This window comes from Dryobates pubescens, chromosome 25, assembly GCF_014839835.1.
Source record: "Dryobates pubescens isolate bDryPub1 chromosome 25, bDryPub1.pri, whole genome shotgun sequence".
NCBI lineage: Eukaryota > Metazoa > Chordata > Aves > Piciformes > Picidae > Dryobates > Dryobates pubescens.
Genome location: NC_071636.1, coordinates 669,043 through 689,454, shown reverse-complemented (window position 1 = coordinate 689,454; position 20,412 = coordinate 669,043). Strand labels below are relative to the sequence as shown.

The 20,412-nt window shown below is 62.3% G+C and overlaps 1 protein-coding gene across 1 annotated transcript in view; it reads left to right on the top strand.

Annotated features, from left to right (window-relative positions):
• Nucleotides 1-20,412, top strand: part of LOC128898538 (basic proline-rich protein-like) — a 96,233-nt gene that overhangs the window by 8,394 nt on the left and 67,427 nt on the right. Inside the window, exons 2-3 of the mRNA XM_054173265.1 lie at nucleotides 4,626-4,732; nucleotides 4,809-5,200. Of these exons, the coding sequence (XP_054029240.1) occupies nucleotides 4,626-4,732; nucleotides 4,809-5,200 (499 nt within the window). The remainder of the gene's footprint in view (nucleotides 1-4,625; nucleotides 4,733-4,808; nucleotides 5,201-20,412) is intronic.

Here is a 20,412-nt window from a genome sequence, read left to right as displayed (position 1 = left end):
GGACCTCTGGAGGTCACCCAGGGGGCACAGGGGCACCCACAGCAGCTTGCCCAGCAGCACAGTGCCTGGGGGGGTTGGAAGCTCTCCACACCAGGAGACTCCACAGCCTCTCTGGGCAGCCTGCTCCAGGCCTCCAGCAGCCTCACACCAAGCAACTTTCTCCTCCTCTTCAGAAGGAACCTCCTGGGTGCCAGTCTGTGCCCACTGTCCCTTGTGCTGTCCCTGGGCACCACTGAGCAGAGCCTGGCCCCAGCCTCTTGCCCCCCACAGCTCCTTTAGCTCTGCTCAGCTGCCCTCTGGGGCTGCTCTGCTGCAGGCTCTCAGCCTTTGCTGCTCCCAGAGCTGCTCCAGGCCCCTCAGCAGCTCCATGGCTCTGCCCTGGGCTCTCCCCAACAGTTCTCTGCCTCCTGCACTGAGCAGCCCAGAACCAGAGCCAGGACTCCAGATGTGTCCTCAGTAGGGCAGAGCAGAGCAGGAGGGGAACCTCCCTTGAGCTGCTGGAGGCTGGGGTGGGAGGGAGAGCATACAGCTAAGGGACAGGGGAGAGGACAGCAGGGAGACCAACTACAGCTGCAAGCTCCAGCAAGCCCTGCTGGAGATAGAGCTGTGCCCCATGGTGGCACAGCATTCTTGTGCTGCTTCTGGGGGCCCACTCCTGGGGAGGGCCTGGAGACCCTTCCAAAGAGGGGGAGAAGCTGAGCCTCGAGCAAAGTGAGCTCCCTGGGAGCCACCTGAGGCCAGACAAACCCCACTGAGCTCAGCCCCCCCTGGCAGGCAGTGGGGGCAGGGGGGTGCAGTGTCCCTGCCTGTGCAGGCTCCCTGAGGAGCTGAGGACTCAGCAGGGCTCGGTGCAGGGGGAGCTGGCTGCAGAGCAGGAGAGCTGCACATGCTACAGGGAAACATATGGAGCTGGAGGAAGGTGCAAGGAAGGAAGCTGGGATGTGGCAGTGATTATCTGCTCAGTCATCTGCACAGGCTGCTCCCTGGGGGGTGGCTGGAGCTCTCTGTGGGTCCTCCTGTGCAGGACCCTCCAGGTGGGTGACCATTGGCACCCATGGGGCTCCAGGTGCCACAGGCTGCCTTTGCCTGACTGTTTGTCTGTGTTCTAAGCTCTGGAGCGTGGTCAGGAGCCTTCAAAACCCAGAGTGTGGGGAAGGAAAGGGGAGTGGAGTGCATGGAGGTGTTTCCCAGAGGATGTGAGGCACTGCTGCCTGCTTCCATTGGAGCTGAGCAGCTGAGCAAGGCTCTGGTGGAGCTTTCCCTGCCAGCACCGTGCTGGGGGTGCTGAGCTGACCTCTGGGAATGCAAAGGGGAGAGCAGAATTTTCCATCCCTCAGCATGCCAAACAGGGCAGCAGATCTGAGGGGCAGGCCCTGGGGGGGCAGGAGCTGCACAGCAGCCAGCAGTGGGCACTGGCAGCACAGGAGGCCAAGGGCAGCCTGGGCTGCAGCCAGAGCAGTGTGGCCAGGGGTGGAGAGAGAGGATCCTGCCCCTCTGCTCTGCTGAGACCTCCCCTGCAGGGCTGGGGCCAGCTGGGGGACCCCAACACAAGAGAGACCTGGAGCTGATGGAGAGGCTCCAGAGGTGATCAGGGGATGCAGAACCTCTGCCATGGGCACAGGCTGGGGGAGTTGGGGCTGTGCAGCCTGGAGGAGAGAAGGCTGCAGGGAGACCCCAGAGCTGCACTGCAATAGCTGCAGGGAGCTGCAGGCAGGCTGGGCAGGGACTGCTCAGAAGGGGCTGTGGGGAGAGCACAAGGAGCAAGGGTTTGGAACTGCAGCAGGGCAGGGGCAGGTTGGACAGCAGGAGGAAGTTCTGCACAGGGAGGCTGGGGAGACACTGGGACAGGCTGCCCAGGGCTGGGGCTGAGGCTCCATGCCTGCAGACATCCAAGCTCAGCCTGGCTGTGTCCCTGTGCTCCAGCTGCAGCTGTCCCTGGGGCTGCAGGGCTTGGCCAGGATGCCCCTGGGGGCTGCCTCCCAGCCCAGTGCAATCTGTGACCTGCACTGCTCACCACAGGAGGGTTTAGATTCAGCATCACCTGGGCAGCAGCTGTGACCAGCTGGACTCTTTCAAACCCTCTTCTGTGCCCTGAGACCTGCTCTGCATTCCTGAGGGCAGAGCCCCAGCTGAGTGATGAGCTCAGATCTGGTGGAGTTGTCCTTGCTCCACTTTGGCAATGGTTATCCCAAAGGGCCATGGCTGCCTCAAATGCCAGCTGCTGGCCTTTGGGAGCTGCCCAGCTCCCAGCCCAGCTCTCACTAATCACCACCCCATGGGAGTGCTGTGCTGTTAGTGCTGCTCTGGAGCACAGGGGCTCCTCAGCAAGATGTGTGCTGGAACTACTGAGGCTTTACAGAGAGCAGCTCAGCTTTACAAAGGTCATTCTGGCTCTGGGAAGATGCTGGCAGAGACTTCACAAACATCTCTGTCAAGGCAGTGGCTTTGCTCCCCTGAGTAAAGGCAGCAGATTCACAGTGGGGAGCTGGGGAGAGGGCTCACAGAAGGGTCTGGCTTGGAAGGGAGCTCCAAAGCTCCTCCAGTCCAACCCCTGCACTCAGCAGGGACATCCTCCACTGGGTCAGGCTGCCCAGAGCCCTCTCCAGCCTCACCAGGGCTGGAGCCTCAGCCACCTCCCTGGGCAGCCTGCTGCAGTGCTCCAGCAGCCTCCTGGGGCAGAACTTGTTCCTCACAGCCAATCTCAACCTGCTCTGCTCTCCTTTCAAACCATTGCCCCTGGTGCTGTCCCTGCAGGCCTTTGGGAGCAGTCCCTCTGCAGCCTTCCTGCAGCACCCTTCAGGTCCTGCCAGGCTGCTCTGAGGTGCCCCTGGAGCCTCCCCCTCTCCAGGCTGAACACCCCCAGCTCCCTCAGCCTGTGCTCACAGCAGAGCTGCTCCACCCCCCTGATGACTTTTGTGGCCTCCTCTGGACCCTCTCCATCAGCTCCAGGTCCTTGCTGTGTGGAGGGCTGCAGAGCTGGCCCCAGCCCTGCAGGGGAGGTCTCAGCAGAGCAGAGCACAGCGAGAGGGAGAGGGTGGACTTGGCAGTGGCCTGTGCCTAGGAGCCCTCCCGGGCTGGGTCACCTCTCGAAGCCCACTGGGTCAGCCATCCCCTGGTGTTTCATAAGAGATGACTAAAGCCTGCTCCTGAGTGCTGTGTCCCCAGGGGAACAGAAGTGCCCACGTAGCTGCCTAAAGAAACTGCCTCTCAGGCAGAGACAGAAGGCTGGAGGTAAACACAACACAGCTCTGTGGGCAGACTCAGTGTCCCATGGAAATCAGCTCCTCTCACTGAGGATTCCACTCCCTGGAGAGCAGCTGCTGCCTTTAGACACCAAGCAGTGGCAGTGAGAATTCTGAGCCTCCTGGTCCTCTCTGCCACTAGCCCAGGGCTCCTGGAGGCCAGGCAGCCCACTCTTGATGGGGACATGCAGGGCCCACGCCAGAGGCTCATCAAGGCTAAGCAGAGTGCAGCACAAGAGGAGAGAGCCAACCACAGGAGCTGCAGCCTGCTCCGGCCGGAGCTGTCCCTGCTGCCTGCAGGGGCTTGGCCAGGACGCCCTTGGAGGCTCCCTCCCAGCCCTCTGCACTCTGTGAGGCTGTGTCCATGAGGCTTTCACCTCCTTCCTTCCCACTCTGCTCCTTGTTTCCTCCCTGCCAAGCTGTGGGCAGCAGTGCCAGAGCTGATCCCACCTCAGCCTGCTGAGCAGGAGCACAGCCAACCAAGCCCTCCAAGCACATGAGGCTGATCTGCCAGCCCTGGAGGGGGCTGAGCTCTCCAGGCTGGGGGCAGAAGGCTGCAGACACATGGTCTGGGGGAGGCTGTGCTGGAATGGGTCAGAAGTTGCCACCCCAGCAGAGTGTTCAGCTGTGTGAGGGCCCCAAGCTGCAGCAAAGCCAGGATGCAGCAGCCCAGCCCTGCTGACAGCAGCAGCCCTGCAAAGGCAGAGGTGACAAAGCCCTGCAGGACACGGTGCTGAGCTCGGGTGCTGTGTGGTGCCCTGGGGCAGGTTTGGCTTGGGGACTGTTTGCAGCTGGCCTCCTGCAGCAGGAGGGCAATCCCTGCCTGTTGGTCTGACAGAGCTGTGGGCTGGGGACAGGCAGCAGTGCTGGGAGCAAGCGTGGGCACACCAGCAGCCCCAGCTCCAGCAGGGTGGCACAGAGGGGCATGGGCTGACAGGGTGAGGGGCAGGGGCTTTGGGCTGGCAGGAGGGAGATTTGCACTGGAGATGAGGAGGAAATTCTGGAGAGTGAGGGTGGGGAGACCCTGGAACAGGCTGCCCAGGGAGGCTGTGGCTGCCCCCTGCCTGGATGGGCAGGCTGATGATGCCAGGCTGATGATGCCAGGCTGGATGAGCAGGCTGGATGATGCCAGGCTGGATGATGCCAGGCTGGATGAGCAGCCTGGGCTGGTGGGAGGTGTCCCTGGGCCCAGGGCAGGGGGGTTGGAGCCGGATGCTCCTCGGGGTCCCTTCCAGCCCAAACCATTCCATGATGATTCCAGGATGGAAAACGCAGCCAGCAGGGGCTGCGGAGGAACCACCGAAGCTGCTGGGCCCGGAGGGGCCTGGCTGGAGAGGGGGTTCAGGGAGGGCAGGGCGGCAGCCCCCTGCCCGGGGGCCCCAGGTCCGAGGGGCGGCAGCCGGCGGCAGCGCAGCCCCCCGCGGGAGAGCTGCTGCTGGCAGGCGGCAAAGCCAACGGCGTGCAGAAGGAGAACAGATTTTGGAGGGGAGGTGAGGGAAGCGCAGGGCCAGGAATAGCAGGGGAGGGTGGGCGGGAGGCTGACTCCCTGCTGCCTGCGCCGCCGAGCGCAGGACCGGCCGCGGGACCGGCCCGGGGGAGCCGGCGCCCAGAGCCCGGCCGGGCAGGGCGCTGCCGGCCCCCCGCGGGCGGGAGAGCAGCGGAACGACGGTGCCAGGGCTGCCCACAGCTGGAGCTGCGTCTCCGAGGGAGATGCTCAGGGAGCGGCGCAGGAGCAATGGAAGAGCCCAGCCCCGGCCAGCCCCCGGCCAGCCCCCGAGCAGCCCCCGGCCAGCCCCCGGCCAGCCCCGGCCAGCCCCCGGCCAGCCCCCGAGCAGCCCCCGGCCAGCCCCCGGCCAGCCCCGGCCAGCCCCCGGCCAGCCCCCGGCCAGCCCCCGGCCAGCCCCGCAGATGCAGGCAGCGAGCACCCGGAGGGGAGCAGGGAGGGATGGGAGGACTCTGTAAGAAGCCCAAGCTCCTTCCCCAGGCTCTGCTCCTCCACATAACAGCTGGCTGGGGACAGGAGCCCTTGCCCTGGATCCACGGGAGGGCCATGGTGGAGGGGCTCTTACCTTGCTACTGCCCAGGGCCCTGGGAGCAGAGCAAGGGCTTCCTGCTGATTCCTCACTCCTCCTCCTCAGGTTTCTCCGAGGGCCAGAGCCCATCTGGCCTCTCTGGCCCATGCCCACACCTTAAAGCCTTCCCCACTCTTCCCAGTCCTGCCTCCTTTGGTGGTTCCATTTTCACCTCTGCTGCAGTCCATAGCTGCAGGTGGTGATGCTCATGGTGACCCTCGTGGTCCATAGGAGGGTGCTGAGCCTGCAGCCTCAGCTCCTCTCGTGCAATTCCCCACACCAAAGCTGGGAGCTCCACAGCCCTGAGCAGATGCCTCAGCAGCTGGGCTGTGTCCTGGCTGCCTCACCTGCACTGGCCCCACCACAGCAGCAGGAGAAAGCCTCAGGCTGCACACTCCTTCACCTCCCACAGGGGTTTTCATGGCAACCCTCTCTGACCTGGGCTAGCAGAGGCCTTGTGGAGGAGGTTTGAGCTGGCATGCTCAGACTGCAGCCTGGGAAGCCCTTGAGTGTGGAAGGACCTTCAAGGTCTGGCTGGACTTTGGGAGCTCCTCTCTTCCTTGGGCTGCAGAGGCTCTGTGAATCACACAGGCAGCTTGGTGTCGTGCTAAAGCCGTCTCTGAAGGGCTCTGTGTGTGATGCTGAGCTCTGAGGCACAGCCAGCTTGGGAGGGAGGGAGGGGGGGAGGGAGGGAGGTCACTGCTGGCTTTACCCAAACTCCCTTCCAGAATGGTTTCCAGGCACTCCACATGCAGCCTGCAGAGGTCTGGCTGTTTGCTGTGCTCTCCAGAGGAGTGGGTGGGAGGTGCTCCCAAGGAGCTGCTGTCAATAGCAGACTTTGCAAACCACACTCCTGAAGCAGCCCTGAGCTGACAGCTCTGCAGCCTGCAGGCTGCTGGGGAGAGAGGATGAGCTCCAGGGGGACAGGGAAGGCTTTTCAAGTCAGGCTGAACATCATCAACCCCCCCCCCAGCCCTTCAGCTCCTGGGCCAAGAGCAGAGCATCTGAGGAGCTGCTGCAGCAGCTCACAGCTCAGATGTGCTCCAGGGCAGGGACAGAAAGCAGAGAAGCACCAGAGGGGACCTCCCTCAGCACCCACTGGGGATCCTTGGAGCCTCCTGGGCCAGCTGCCCTCTGCAGGGAGGTGAGAAGCACTGGGTGGGTTTGCCTGCTGCCTCCAGCAGCTCCCTCCTGCCGTGGGGCTGAAGCAGGGCTGGAAGAGGAGAGGGGCTGGGGGCAGGACCAAGGCTGCTGACAGCTCCCAGCGGCTGCCACCCGCAGCTGAAGTGTCCCCAAGGAGGGGCTTCAGGCAGGCTGCTCCGGCGGCCAGGCTGCAGCAGGTGATGCCAGGGTGCTCTGCCAGCCTGGGCCTCTGGAGAGCCCTGGGGGCTGTCTGCAGCCACCTCCTGCCCAGGCTTTGCCTGCTCCCTGCACCACACACGGGTGCTGAGCAGCTCTGGCTCAGGGCTCCTGCCAAGCACAGCTCCCCGCTCCCTGCTGGCAGCCACAAGCTGGCAGAGGGCTGAGGGCAGTGGGTTTGGGTCCCTTTCCCTTTCAGGAAACCTGGGCAGGCATCAAAACTCTCCACTGCCACTCTGCCCCTGGAGAGCTCTTCCCAATCCTCCTTTGCCAGAGTTCCAGATCTGACTGGCAGCAACTGAGCTGGCAGAGGAGGGAGCTTTGGCTGCTGGAGGGTCACTGGAGGGGTGGCTGGCAGAGGAGGGAGCTTTGGCTACTGGAGGGTCACTGGAGGGGTGGCTGGCAGAGGAGGGAGCTTTGGCTACTGGAGGGTCACTGGAGGGGTGGCTGGCAGAGGAGGGAGCTTTGGCTGCCAGTCCCCAGGAGCTGCTGGAGGGTCCCTGGGGGTTGGCTGTGTGGAGCTGGGAGCTAAGCTGCCGCTGGCATTGCAGACCCTGCCCTTGCCAGGCCCTTGCTTCCCAGCTCACTGACAATGCAGCGTTTGTCCTGCCCTGATTGATTGTGTGCCTTGCTCACAAAGGCCTCTGATTGATCTATTGATAGGTTGTGAGCCTGCAGCACAGGGAGCAGTGGAGAAGCCACTGCTGACTCCATCAAGCATCCCCATCAATACCTGCAGGCATCTCTCCCACCCTGGAGAGGCCACTTGGAGCTGCTGACTCTCCCTGCCAAGAGCTTCCCATGCTCAGGGTTACTGCATGGCCACACAGCAGCCTGCTGGAGCTGCAGCACTGCTGCACTGCCCTGGGGAGGGCCAGCAGAGGCCTCAGGGCATGAGCAGGGAAGGGAGGAGCTCCTGGTGCCAATGGAATGGGATGGGATGGGATGGGATGGGATGGGATGGGATGGGATGGAATGGGATGGGATGGGATGGAATGGGATGGAATGGGATGGGATGGGATGGGATGGGATGGGATGGGATGGGATGGGATGGGATGGGATGGGATGGGATGGAATTTCACCTGCCCAGCATCCCAGAATGAGCCAGGCTGGAGGAGACCTCGGGGCTCATCCAGTCCAAGCTGTGCCCTAACCCCCAGCACCTCCTGGCAGCCAAACCATGGCTCCCAGTGCCACCTCCAGGCCTTTCCTGAGCCCCCCCAGGGCTGCTGCTGCTTGGAGCTCGCTCTGCTGGTGTGCAGGGCTCAGCTCTTCCCTCCAGGCACAGCGGCAGTGGTGCAAAGAGCTCCCTGGGGAAGCCTCCCCGGGGCTGTGCCTGACCCAGCACCGCTGGGGTCTGCTCTGTGCCTGGAGGCAAAGCCAGCCCTGGGCTGCAGCTGTGCCCTGGGAGAGCTCTGTGGCACAGGAAGGTCTTTCAAAGCCCCTCCTGGCACCCCCCCTCTCCTTCCCCTCCGGCTCTGCCCCTTCCCCACCCCCTGCCCCCTCTGCCCCCAGCCCCAGAGCTCCTGGGCTCTGCTGGAGTCTCCTCCCAGCCCAGCTGTGGCCACTTGGCCCTCCCCACCCCCTGCCCTATTTAATGCCGCCCGGGAGAGGCAGCAGCCCCCAGCTGAGCCCCTCGGGGCTGAGGATCCTCCTCTGGTGCCTGGAGAGTGCCCCTGCTGCACACTGGGTGCTGGTGACTGCAAAGGCTGGGGGGCCTGGTGGCCCCTGGTTGTTAGGGCCAACATTGCTGACTGCTCCAATCCCCCCCACGGGGCTGGGGCTGGGCTGGCTGGGGCTGCTGGGGGGAGCAGGCAGGGGGGGAGCAGGCAGGGGGGGAGCAGGCAGGGGGGGAGCAGGCAGGGTGGGGAGCAGGCAGGGGGGGAGAGAGCAGGCAGGGGGGGGAGCAGGAGCTGCCTGGGGCAGGAGCTGCTTCAGGAGGAGCACCCCCAGGTCCCTCTCTGCCTGGCAGCTCTCAGCCACTCTGTCCCCAGCCTGTGGCACTGCCTGGGGTTGTTGTGGGCACAGTGCAGCACCCAGCACCTGGACCTGCTCAGTGCCATCCTGGTGGCCTCTGGTAAGTCTCTGCAGAGCCCTCCTGCCCTCCAAATGCTCCACACCTGCCCCCAGCTTGGTGTCACCTGCAAACTTACTAACTGTGGAATCTCTCTCTTCATCCAGGTCATCAATAAAGATATTGAACAGGATGGGGCCCAGCACTGGTCTCTAGGGGACACCACCAGCCCCAGGCTGCTCAGGGCCTCATCCAGCCTGGCCTGGAACCCCTCCAGGCAGGGGACAGCCACAGCCTCCCTGGGCAGCCTGTGCCAGGCTCTCCCCAGCCTCACTGCTGAGAATTTCCTCCCCATCTCCAGTCTCAATCTGCCCTCCTCAAGCTCCAATCCATTGTCCTCATCCTGTCCCTCCCAGCCTTTGTCCAAAGCCCCTCCCCAGCTCTCCTGCAGCCCTTCAGGCACTGGAAGCCTGCTGATTCCCCTGGGGATTGTTCATCACCCACAGCTAAGCTCTTACACAGCCAAAGTCTCCCGGGGCTCTCCCTTCCCAGCCCATTGCCCTGCTCAGGAGCCCTGGCTCAGCTCCTTCCCCTGGGTGCCTCTCTCAATCCAGGCAACTCTGCAGCTGCTGCCAGGGCCAGCACCTGACCTCCTCTGCTGGGGTTTGGCTGCTAAATAATGCACTAATGGAAAGGAAACCTTAGCAGGGCAGGGAGGTGAGGGTGCCACAGCCTCCAGCTCTCACTTCCTGGCTCCAAGCAAGGCATCCCTTGGGTGTGTGTCTGGCTGTGCAGGCCTCCAGGCTGCTGGGCTGGGGGTTCTGCTGCCCTGGGCTTTTTTGCCTGGGTTCCACAAAGAGAGGAAAGCAACTGCTGGGGAGAGGAAGCTGCCTGTGGCCACAGCTCTGCAACCGCTGCTGGCAACATCCTCCTGCAGTAAACTTCTGCTGGCTCTAAGGAACCAAATGTGGAGAGCCCCCAAAGCACAGGCAGGGCTGAGGGCTGCCTTCCCCCATTGCAGGACACCCTCCTGAGACAGCAAAGCTCTGGGGTGATGCAGAATCACAGAGTGCAGCTGGTGGGGAGAGAGCTCCAAGCCCCCCCAGCCTGCCCCCAGCCCTGCAGGGGCACCACCAAGCCCTGGCCCTCAGCACAGCTCCACAGCTGCTGAGACCCCTCCAGGCATGGGGACGGCAGCCCTGCCCTGGGCAGCCTCTGCCAAGCTCTGAGAAGCCTTCCAGGGCACAAAGAGTTCCTGAGCTCCAGCCTCAGCCTCCCCTGCTGCAGCTTGCAACCATTGCCCCTGGGCCTGGCCCTTGCCCCCCAGGAGCAGAGGCTGCCCCCTCCTCACTGCACCCTCCCTGCAGGCAGCTGCAGAGGGCAAGGAGCTCTCCCTCAGCCTCCTCCCCTGCAGCCTGGGCCATGCCAGCTCTGTGAAGCTCTTCCTGCTGGAGGGGAGTGGCCTTTCCCTTAATGACCTGAGAGATGGTTGTTCAGTCTGTTAAATTAATCATCAGTGCTCATTCAGTCAGGAGCTCCTCTGCCCAGACACTATTGATCCCAGGGCTGCTGTGGTGGGCAGCCAGAGCCTCCTCCATTGCAGCACTGGCAGGGACTCAGCAGTGCTCCCCAGCTATTCAAGGGCACATCTCCTGCAGCTGGCAGGGAGGACCCAAGGAGGGTTTGCTGCCACAGGCTGCCCAGAGTCCTCCTGGTGAGCAGCCCTGGGCACAGCCCTGGAGCTGGAGGCAGCCTCAGGCTCCTGCTGGCCTCCCATCCCCAGTATGGCTCTGCAGCAGCTCCACCTCCCTGCTGGTACCCAGGGGCAGACCCTGCTGAGAGACCTTGGTGCTGCAAACACTTTTCCTGCTGCTTAGAGGGAGCTCCAGGCTGAGGACTCCCCATGGCTGGGCAAGCAATAGCCCAAGCCAGCTCTTTGCTCCAACAGCAGCTTCTGACTCCTCTGCAGAGCTCTCAGCAGCTTCAGGAAAGAGAAGTGAGCAGAGGGTCACAGAACTGGGGGGGTTGAAAGAGACCTCCAAGGTCACCCAGTCTAAGCATAACCCAAACACCACCCTGGCCCCAGGTGCCATGGCCACACAATGCTTGAACACCTCCAGGCATGGGGACTCCACCACCACCTCCCTGGGCAGCCTCTGCCAGTCCCTGGCCACTCCTGCAGCACAGAGTTCTTTCCCTCATCTCCAGCCTGAGCCTCCCCTGGCACCATCCCAGGCCAGTTCCTCCCCTCCTATCCCCTGAGACTGGGGAGGAGAGACCAGAGCAAAACTCAGCTCCCCCAGCCCTGGCTGCTCCAACCCTGACTGCTCCCTCCTGGGGAGCAGCTGTGTGTGAATAGAATAAACCAGGTTGGAAGAGACCTTCAAGATCATCACATCCAACCCATCAACCAACCCAACCCACCTGAACAACTAACCCATGGCACCCAGCACCCCAGCAAGTCTCCTCCTGAACACCTCCAGTGCTGGTCACTCCACCACCTCCCTGGGCAGCACATCCCAATGGGAATCACTCTCTGTGTGGAGAACTTCCTAACCTCCCACCTAAACCTCCCCTGGCACAGCCTGAGACTGTGTCCTCTTGTTCTGGGGCTGGGTGCCTGGGAGAAGAGACCAACCCCCAGCTGGCTCCAACCTCCCTGCAGGGAGTTGCAGAGAGCAAGAAGGTCTCCCCTGAGCCTCCTCTTCTGCAGGCTAAGCAACCCCAGCTCCCTCAGCCTCTCCTCCCAGGGCTGTGCCCCAGACCCCTCCCCAGCTTTGTTGCCCTTCTCTGGACACCTTCCAGCAGCTCAACCTCTTTCCTGAGCTGAGGAGCCCAGAGCTGGACACAGGACTCCAGGTGTGGCCTGAGCAGTGCTGAGCACAGGGCAGGATGAGCTCCCTGCTCCTGCTGGCCACCCTGCTCCTGATGCAGGCCAAGATGCCCTTGGCCCTCTTAGCTGCCTGGGCACACTGCAGGCTCATGTTCAGCCTACCATCAGCCAGCACCCCCAGGTCCCTCTCAGCCTGACTGCTCTCAGCCACTCTGCCCCCAGCCTGTGGCACTGCCTGGGGTTGCTGTGGCCAAAGTGCAGCCCCTGGCACTTGGATGTGTTCAATCTCCTGCCCTTGGCCTCTGCCCATCTGCCCAGCCTGTCCAGGTGCCTCTGCAGAGCCTCTCTGCCCTCCAGCAGATCAACTCCTGCCCCCAGCTTGGTGTCATCAGCAAATCTACTGCTGATGGACTCGATGCCCTCATCCAGATCATCAATGAAGATGTTGCAGAGCACAGGGCCCAGCACTGATCCCTGGGGCACACCAAGTGAAGTGGCCCCCAGGGAGCAGGGCAGGGGCAGGTTGGACAGCAGGAGGAAGTTCTGCACAGGGAGGCTGGGGAGACACTGGGACAGGCTGCCCAGGGCTGGGGCTGAGGCTCCATGCCTGCAGACATCCAAGCTCAGCCTGGCTGTGTCCCTGTGCTCCAGCTGCAGCTGTCCCTGGGGCTGCAGGGCTTGGCCAGGATGCCCCTGGGGCTCCCTCCCAGCCCAGTGCCAGCTGTGGAGCTGTGAGCCAAGTGCTTCATCCCCAGAGAGCTGCCTGCCTGGCAGTGGGCTGGCAGGAGCCCTGCAAGTCAGCTGCTGTGCCTGAGGTGAGGCTTCCCTTCTCCCAGGGGCCAGGAGCCCCCTGGGGATTTGCATTACCTGGGAGCGATGCTGGCAGCAGAGCTCAGCCCAGGTGGAGCCAGAAGCCTTTGGTCCTTCTCAGCTGGGCTGTGCTGCCCCTCTGGGATGCAGGGCAGGAAGCAAAGCTGTGCACAGATGGCCCCAGGCAGTGAGGAGCTGATCCAGGCCAGGATGAGTCAGACCTGCTCCTGGGGAGTGCCATGTGGGCAGCACTCCTCTGCCTGGGCAGGAGCCCTGCAGCCTGCTGGACAGCCCTGCTGGCACTGGGCAATGCAGAGCTCTGCTGCCAGCCTCTCCCCTCCCCCCCCCAGGGCTGGGCACTGGGCAAAGAGAACTTGGCAGCTGCCCTGCAGCCTGCTGGACAGCACTGCTGCCCCTGGGGAGCACTGCAGCCCCTGGGGAGCACTGCAGCCCCTGGGGAGCACTGCAGCCCCTGGAGAGCACTGCTGCCAGCCTCTCTCCTCTCCCCATGCAGGGAGTGCTGGGCACCTGGGGCACACAACCCCAGCAAGGCTCCAGGCTTGGGGCAGGGTGGCTGAGAGCTGCTGGCAGAGAGGGCCCTGGGGGTGCTGGTGGCCAAGCAGCTGAACAGGAGCCAGCAGTGTGCCCAGGGGGCAGGAAAGCCAAAGGCCTCCTGGCTGGGCTCAGCAGTGCTGTGTCCAGCAGCAGCAGGGAGGGGATTGGCCCCTGGGGCTCAGCTCTGGGCAGCCCACAGCTCCAGTGCTGGGGCCAGCTCTGGGCACCTCAGCACAGGAGAGCTGTGGAGGTGCTGGAGCCAGGGCAGAGCAGGGCAAGGAAGCTGGGAAGGGCCTGGGGAAGGAATCTGAGGAGCAGCAACTGAAGGAGCTGGGGATGGGTGGTGTGAAAGAGAGGAGGCTGAGGGAGACCTCACTGCTGTCTGCAGCTCCCTGCAGGGAGGTGGTGGAGAGGCTGCTGCTGCTCTCTGCTCCCAGGTCAGTAGTGATGGAACAAGAGGCAATGGCCTCAAGCTGAGCTGGGCAGCTTCAGGCTGGACAGTAGGAAACATTTTTCCCCTCAGGAGTGGTCAGGGCTTGGAATGTGCTGGGCAGGGAGGTGGTGGAGTCCCCAAGCCTGGAGGTGGTTTGGCTGTGGTGCTTGGGGCTGTGGTGTTGGGGTGAGCCTTGCAGAGCAGGGCTCTGGGCTGGGCTTGGGGACCCTGAGGCTCTGCTCCAACCTGGGTGTTTCTGTGGCTCTGTGTGAAGCAATTCCCTCCTTTCCCAGCCACCCAGCAGTGTTCTGAGAGCATCTTCCCTGTCCCCTCTTCACCAAGCCCAGGGTTGGAGGCTCTGATGACTCAGTCCTCAGAGAGCTGCTGTTTCCCTCCCAGCCCTGCAGGAGCCAGGGGATTACAGGAGGCCCTTGGTCCTGAATGAAAATCACATCCCAGCCAACCTGGTGACTGCAGGGAGGAGCTGGGAGCAGGGTCCCTGACAGCTCCAACAACAGCAACCAAAACCAACAGAGAGAGAGAGATGCAGGAAAAGCAGGAGGCAAATAAACAGAGCTGGAGCTGATGAATTTTTAAAATCTCATTATCTGGGGGCAGCAGAAAGTTTGCTGAGCCCTGAGTCAAGGGCTGGGAACACAGGGAGCTGGTGGAGGGAGCTGGCTGCCTGCTCTGCTGCCCACACTGCCTGCAAGCAGCTAATGAGCTCCAGGCAGCCACCCTCCATCCGCTGCTGCCTGCCACTGCCTCTGCTGCCTGCCTGCTTGTTTGCCCTGCTGTGATGCTCTCAGCATCAATCAGCCAGGCTGGAAAAGACCTCAGGGATCATCCAGTCCAACCTGTGACCTAATCCCTGACACCTCCTGACAACCAGTCCCTGGCTCCAAGTGCCACATCCAAGCCTGTCTTGAGCACCTCCAGGGGTGGGGACTCCACCACCCCCCTGGGCAGCACATCCCAAGGGCAAATTACTCTCTCTGGGAAGAACTTTCTCCTCCCCTCCAGCCTGAACCTCCCCTGGCACAGCTTGAGGCTGTGTCCTCTTGTTCTGGTTGCCTGGGAGAAGAGCCCAACCCCCACCTGGCTGCAACCTCCCTTCAGGGAGCTGCAGAGAGCAAGAAGGTCTCCCCTGAGCCTCCTCTTCTCCAGACTAAGCAACCCCAGCTCCCTCAGCCTCTCCTCACAGGGCCACACAGATGCTCAGGGGCTTGGAGCAGCTCTGCTGCAAGGAGAGGCTGAGGGAGCTGGGGGTGTTCAGCCTGGAGAGGAGGAGGCTCAGGGCAGACCTCAGAGCAGCCTGGCAGGACCTGAAGGAGGCTACAGGAAGGCTGCAGAGAGACTGTTGGCAAAGGCCTGCAGGGACAGCACCAGGGGCAATGGCTCCAGACTAGAGCAGGGCAGACTGAGATTGGGTATCAGGAAGAAGTTCTTCCCTGTGGGGCTGCTGGAACACTGCAGCAGGCTGCCCAGGGAGGGGGCTGAGGCTCCAGCCCTGGAGATCTCCAAGGGGAGGCTCAGTGAGGCCCTGGGCAGCCTGATCTAGCTGGGGATGTCCCTGCTGGGTGTGGGGAGGTTGGGCTGGGGGAGCTGTGCAGATCCCTTCCAACCCAGAGCATTGACTCTGTGACTCTGAGGCTTTGTGACACCCAATGCACCTCTTCAGGAACTCCTCAGTGGTCACTCAGCTGCCAGCCAAGGAGCTCTGGGGTTGGATTTTCCTTATCTTCACTTTTCCTGACCAGTTTCCTGCCCTTCCCTGCAGCAGTTCCAAGCTCTTCCCCTCTCCCCATCCTTTCCATGCTGCACTTCCAGTCCCCAGCAGCCTCCTTCCTTGTGCCAGCAGATCAGGGTGGGACTCCCAGGCAGAGTTCTCCTCTTCCTCTGAGGTGAAATTGTGACTCACTAAGCTCTCATGAAAGGATTTCTCCTCTTCATTCACTTTTTCCCCCTCCCTTCTTCCCCCTCCAAATTGCTGCCACTCAGCATCGTTCCCAGCTCTGGGAGCTGAGCCTTTGCCAAGCCCCTGGGGGTCTGCTGGGGGCCTGGGGCTGGAGGGGGGACCTCTCTCTCTCTCTCTTGCCTGCATTAATCAGGTCATGATCATGGCTCCCTAGGCAACCACTAACTTCCAGCACTGGTGATTAATTCACCTTTCTGCCCTCATAACGAGGTCCAAACTCAATTACCTGCTGTGGGGGTGCAGTGCCTTTGCTGGCAGACAGTTGCCAGCTCCAGGGTGCCCTCACACTACCAACCTCTGGCTCCTGCCAGCACCATGGCCCCCAGGGCTCTGCCAGGGCCTCGTGGAGAGCTGGGCATGGAGCTGCTCAGCCTCCTGCCCCAGCTGCCTGCAGGCCATGCAGGAAGTGCAGGGTGGCTAAAGTCCCTCCCCAGGGACCTGGGCAGGCTGCAGAGCTGGGCCCAAGGCAGCCTCCTGCAGCCCAACCAGGCCAAGGGCAAGGTCCTGCCCCTGGGCTTGGCTGCTTGTTGGGCTGGGGTTTGTTGGGCTGGGTTGGCTCTGGTTTGGGTTGGGTTTGGTTTAGTTTGGGTTTGGGCTTGGTTTTTTGTTGGTTTTGTTTTGTTCTGATTTGGTTTGGTTTATTGTTGGTTTGGTTTGGGTTTGGGTTGATTTGGTTTGGTTTGGTTTTGGTCTGGTTTGGTTTAGGTTTGGTTTTGGTTTGGTATGGTTTAGATTTGGTTTGGTTTGGTTTAGGTTTGGTTTCATTTGGTTTGGGTTTGGTTTGGTTTTGGTTTGGTTTGGTTTAGATTTGGTTTGGTTTGGTTTAGGTTTGGTTTGGTTCATTGTTGGTTTGGTTTGGATTTTTGTTGGTTTGGTTTGGTTTAGGTTTGGTTTGGTCTTGGTTTGGCTTGGTTCTGGGTTTTGGGCAGTGCCAGAGCCAGCAGTGCTCTGCTGGAGCAGAGGAATGCTCTGAGCAGCCTCCAGGCAGCCTTGCTGCACCTCCCTGCCAGCCCTGGGCTCCCGAGCGCTGCGAGCTGGCTGCTGGCACAGGCAGGAGCGGGCAGCAGCCCTGCCCCAGGCTGCTCCCAAGAGGAGCTAAGTTGCTTCACATCATCTAAGCCTCTCTGATGAAACCTCCTCTCCCCCTTTGGAGGTAATCTTCCTCTGATCAAAGCCTCTTCTCTTCTGATGAGAGCGCAGTAGTCAGCAATCAAGAAGCTAATCTGATCCAGAGCAGCCTCCCCGACCCCTCCTGGCCCAGAGCATCACCTGTCTGGTGCCTGCTCCCCTTGCTCTGTGCCAGGCAGCTGCCCCTGCCCTGCTGCCCCGGCCCCCAGCCCCCCCTGGCAGCCAGCCTTTGAGAGCCCCCTGCACAGGGACGCTCTGGGGCAGGATTGGTGCAGGGCAGAGGGGCTCCTCAAGCAGCCAGCAGGAGCCAAGCAGAGAGGCAGGGAGAGGTCTGCCCCCCCCTGCTCCTTGCAGAGAGCAACCTCCAAAGGCCAGCAGGGCTTTTAAACTCTCAATCCAGTTTTATTAGAGTATAAACTTGAGAAACTGCCCTTCTGCAAGGGGAGGAACTCGGAGCAGCTAGGCCAGAGAAGCAGGAATGAGGGAGCTGACAAACAGCCCTGCCCTGCCCACCCTCCCCCTGCCCGAGCCTCGGCTTTGCCTGTAAGCAGACTCCTCCTGAGCCCCTTCTGCTGCCTGCCTCCTTTCTGCCGCCTCCCCAAGCCCTTGTCACAGCTGCATGGGAGAGCCTCACTCTGCAGGGCCAGGGAAATGACTCTGAACGAATCCTAGAAGGGCTCAGCCTGGCAGGGACCCGAGGGATGATCTGCCCTGGGCAGCCTGCTGCAGCTGGAGCTGTCCCTGCTGCCTGCAGGGGGGGGTTGGACAGCAGGACCTTGGAGGGTCCCCTTCCAACCCCTGTCCAGCACAGATGTGCTCCTGAGCAGGAGCTGGCCGGGAGCAGGAGGCTTTGAATCATGAAGGGAAGTCAGAACAAGACCTGATGGCTGCAAGGTGAAGCTCGCAGGGTGAAGGGGAAGATGAGGAGTGGATTTCTGCCAGCAGGAGGAGGTGGCCCCTGGGCCTGGCTGCCCCTGGGCCTGGCTGCCCCTGGGCACAGTGACTTTTACATTCCTTGATCTTCACAGATCAAACCTGCAGCCCCCAGAGAGCTCTGCTCCTGCTCCTCAGCCTGGGGGAGCCCTGGGGGCAGCAGCAGCAGGAACAGGAGCAAGAGCAGTGCAGCAGCTGCAGCAGCAGCAGGAGCAGTGCAGCAGGAGCAGTGCAGCAGCAGCAGCAGGAGCAGTGCAGCAGGAGCAGTGCAGCAGCAGCAGCAGGAGCAGGAGCAGTGCAGCAGCAGCAGGAGCAGTGCAGCAGCAGCAGCAGCAGCAGCAGCAGGAGCAGTGCAGCAGCAGCAGGAGCAGTGCAGCAGCAGCAGGAGCAGTGCAGCAGGAGCAGGAGCAGTGCAGCAGCTGCAGCAGCAGCAGGAGCAGTGCAGCAGCAGCAGGAGCAGTGCAGCAGCAGCAGCAGCAGCAGGAGCAGTGCAGCAGCAGCAGCAGCAGCAGGAGCAGTGCAGCAGCAGCAGGAGCAGTGCAGCAGCTGCAGCAGCAGCAGGAGCAGTGCAGCAGCAGCAGGAGCAGTGCAGCAGGAGCAGGAGCAGTGCAGCAGCTGCAGCAGCTGCAGGAGCAGTGCAGCAGCAGCAGGAGCAGTGCAGCAGCAGCAGCAGCAGTGCAGCAGCAGCAGCAGCAGCAGCAGCTCCATGCAGCAGTCAGTGAAGAGAGGACAAAGTCTCTGCTGGCATTTGCTGTCAGAAGAGCATAATGTAGAGATCCTTGCTGGAGGGAGGGCTAAGATCTGGAGAGATCAGCTACTGAAGAGGCAAGACAATCACACTTCCATCACCTGCTCTGGGCTCCTGGGGGGCTCACAGTCCCCTCAGGACCCCCTGCCCCCAGCCCAGGGGCTGGTTTCTGGCTGGAATGTGTCCCCCAGGCCCTTTCCATGCGGTGCCATCCTCCAAGGTGGGCACTGGGAACCCCCCAGCCCCTCAGGCCCTGGCTGGCACCACCTTCATCCTGCAGGCCTTTGGGGAGCCTCCCTCAAGCCAAGCTGCAAACCTCTGGGTCTGTTCCCTTCCTCTGGAGAGAAAAACTCAGCCCAGAGGAATCCTGAGTGCAGCAGACCCTGCAGGGTTTGCTGCCATTGGTGTCCTGGCAGGTCTGCAGCTCTGGAGCTTCCCAGCTGCCAGGGAGGTGCCAGGCCCTGGCACTGCCTCCATTGTAGCTGCTTCCTCCCAGGAGCAGCACAAAGCTTCAAGTCCAGGCACTTCCCCTGGCAGAGAAGTGGTGAAAGAAGCTCTCAGCCTCTTGGCTTTGCTGCTGGGTGGTTGGCATCTGATGCAAGCCAGGAAAAAAGAAAAGATCCCTGGCATTAGAAGGGCTCAGAGAGCTTTGCAGTAATGCTGCATGCAGATGATGCCTTAATGTATTGATCTGATCCAGCTCAAGCCCTCCCTAATCTATTAGCATTAATATCTGAGTTGGAGGATGGAGGCAGAGGGGAAACAAGCAGTGAAAGCATGGCCCCAGCACCTCCAGGCCCTCCTGCAGGAGACTCCTCTGAGTTCCCAGCACCCTTGCACCTGTGATGAGGGCTGAGGCTGCTCTGCTCTGGTCAGCTCTGCTGAGCCCCCAGCTCTGCTGCCCCCAGCACAGGAAGGACCTGGAGCTGCTGGAGAGGCTCCAGAGGAGGCCACCAAGATGAGCAGAGGGCTATGGGCCCAGGCTGGGGGAGTTGGGGCTGGGCAGCCTGGAGGAGAGAAGGCTGCAGGGAGACCCCAGAGCTGCACTGCAATAGCTGCAGGGAGCTGCAGGCAGGCTGGGCAGGGACTGCTCAGAAGGGGCTGTGGGGAGAGCACAAGGAGCAAGGGTTTGGAACTGCAGCAGGGCAGGGGCAGGTTGGACAGCAGGAGGAAGTTCTGCACAGGGAGGCTGGGGAGACACTGGGACAGGCTGCCCAGGGCTGGGGCTGAGGCTCCATGCCTGCAGACATCCAAGCTCAGCCTGGCTGTGTCCCTGTGCTCCAGCTGCAGCTGTCCCTGCAGGGGCTTGGCCAGGATGCCCCTGGGGCTCTCTCCCAGCCTGGTGCACTCCATGGAGCAGTGGAGGCAGCTCCAGCAGCTCACAGCCCCAGCAGCCCCCAGGAGCCCTCTCTGTGTCCCAGCAATGCCTCTGGCCACAGTTAACCCTCCGGGGTCTCAGGAGATGCTTCTCCTCCCTCTGCCCCCAGCAAGGGAGGAGCAGGAGGCCGTTGTCAGGGCTGGGTTCCAGGGGCACTTCCATCCCGGGCTGAGCTCTCAGCCTGCTCTGCTCCACGCTCGCCGGAGGCTGCTTTTAGCTCTCCCAGACGCTGGGAGGCACCGGCAGGGAATTCCTGGGATCCCAGCGCTCTGACTGACTGAACAGCAATTAGCATCTGAGCTGTGGCTCCTTCCCAGCCTGCCAGGAGACACACTGGAGTCCACAGCCACCAGACCGCTGAGAAGTGGCTGCAGCCCAGCCCCTCCCAGGCACAGCTCCCCTTGGGCCGGGGGCTGCCCTCGCCTGCAGCTCACTGCAGACAGCAACACTTTGGCTGAGGCTTTTGTCCTGGCTTCTGACAAACCCAGCCCCAGGAAGTCCACCCTGCAAGGACTTGAGGAACTGGCTCAAAAGCAGCCTGCAGGAGGAGGCCTTGGGGCTGTCAGGGGGTGACAGAGTCCCCAGGAGCCAGCAGTGGTCCCTGGCAGCCCAGAGCCAGCTGAGAGCTGAGCTGCAGCCAGAGCAGGGAGAGAGCAGCACAGGGAGGGGATTCTGCCCCCTGCTCTGCTCAGCCCCCACCTGCAGCACTGCCTCCAGCTCTGGGGGTCCCAGCACATGGAGCTGCTGGGGAGGCTCCAGAGGAGGCCACCAAGATGAGCAGAGGCTGCAGAGCCTCTGCTGTTGAGGACAGGCTGAGGGAACTGGGGCTGAGCAGCCTGGAGAAGAGAAGGCTCCAGGGAGACCTCAGAGCAGCCTGCCAGGACCTGAAGGGCTGCAGGAGAGCTGGGGAGGGACTTGGGACAAGGGCT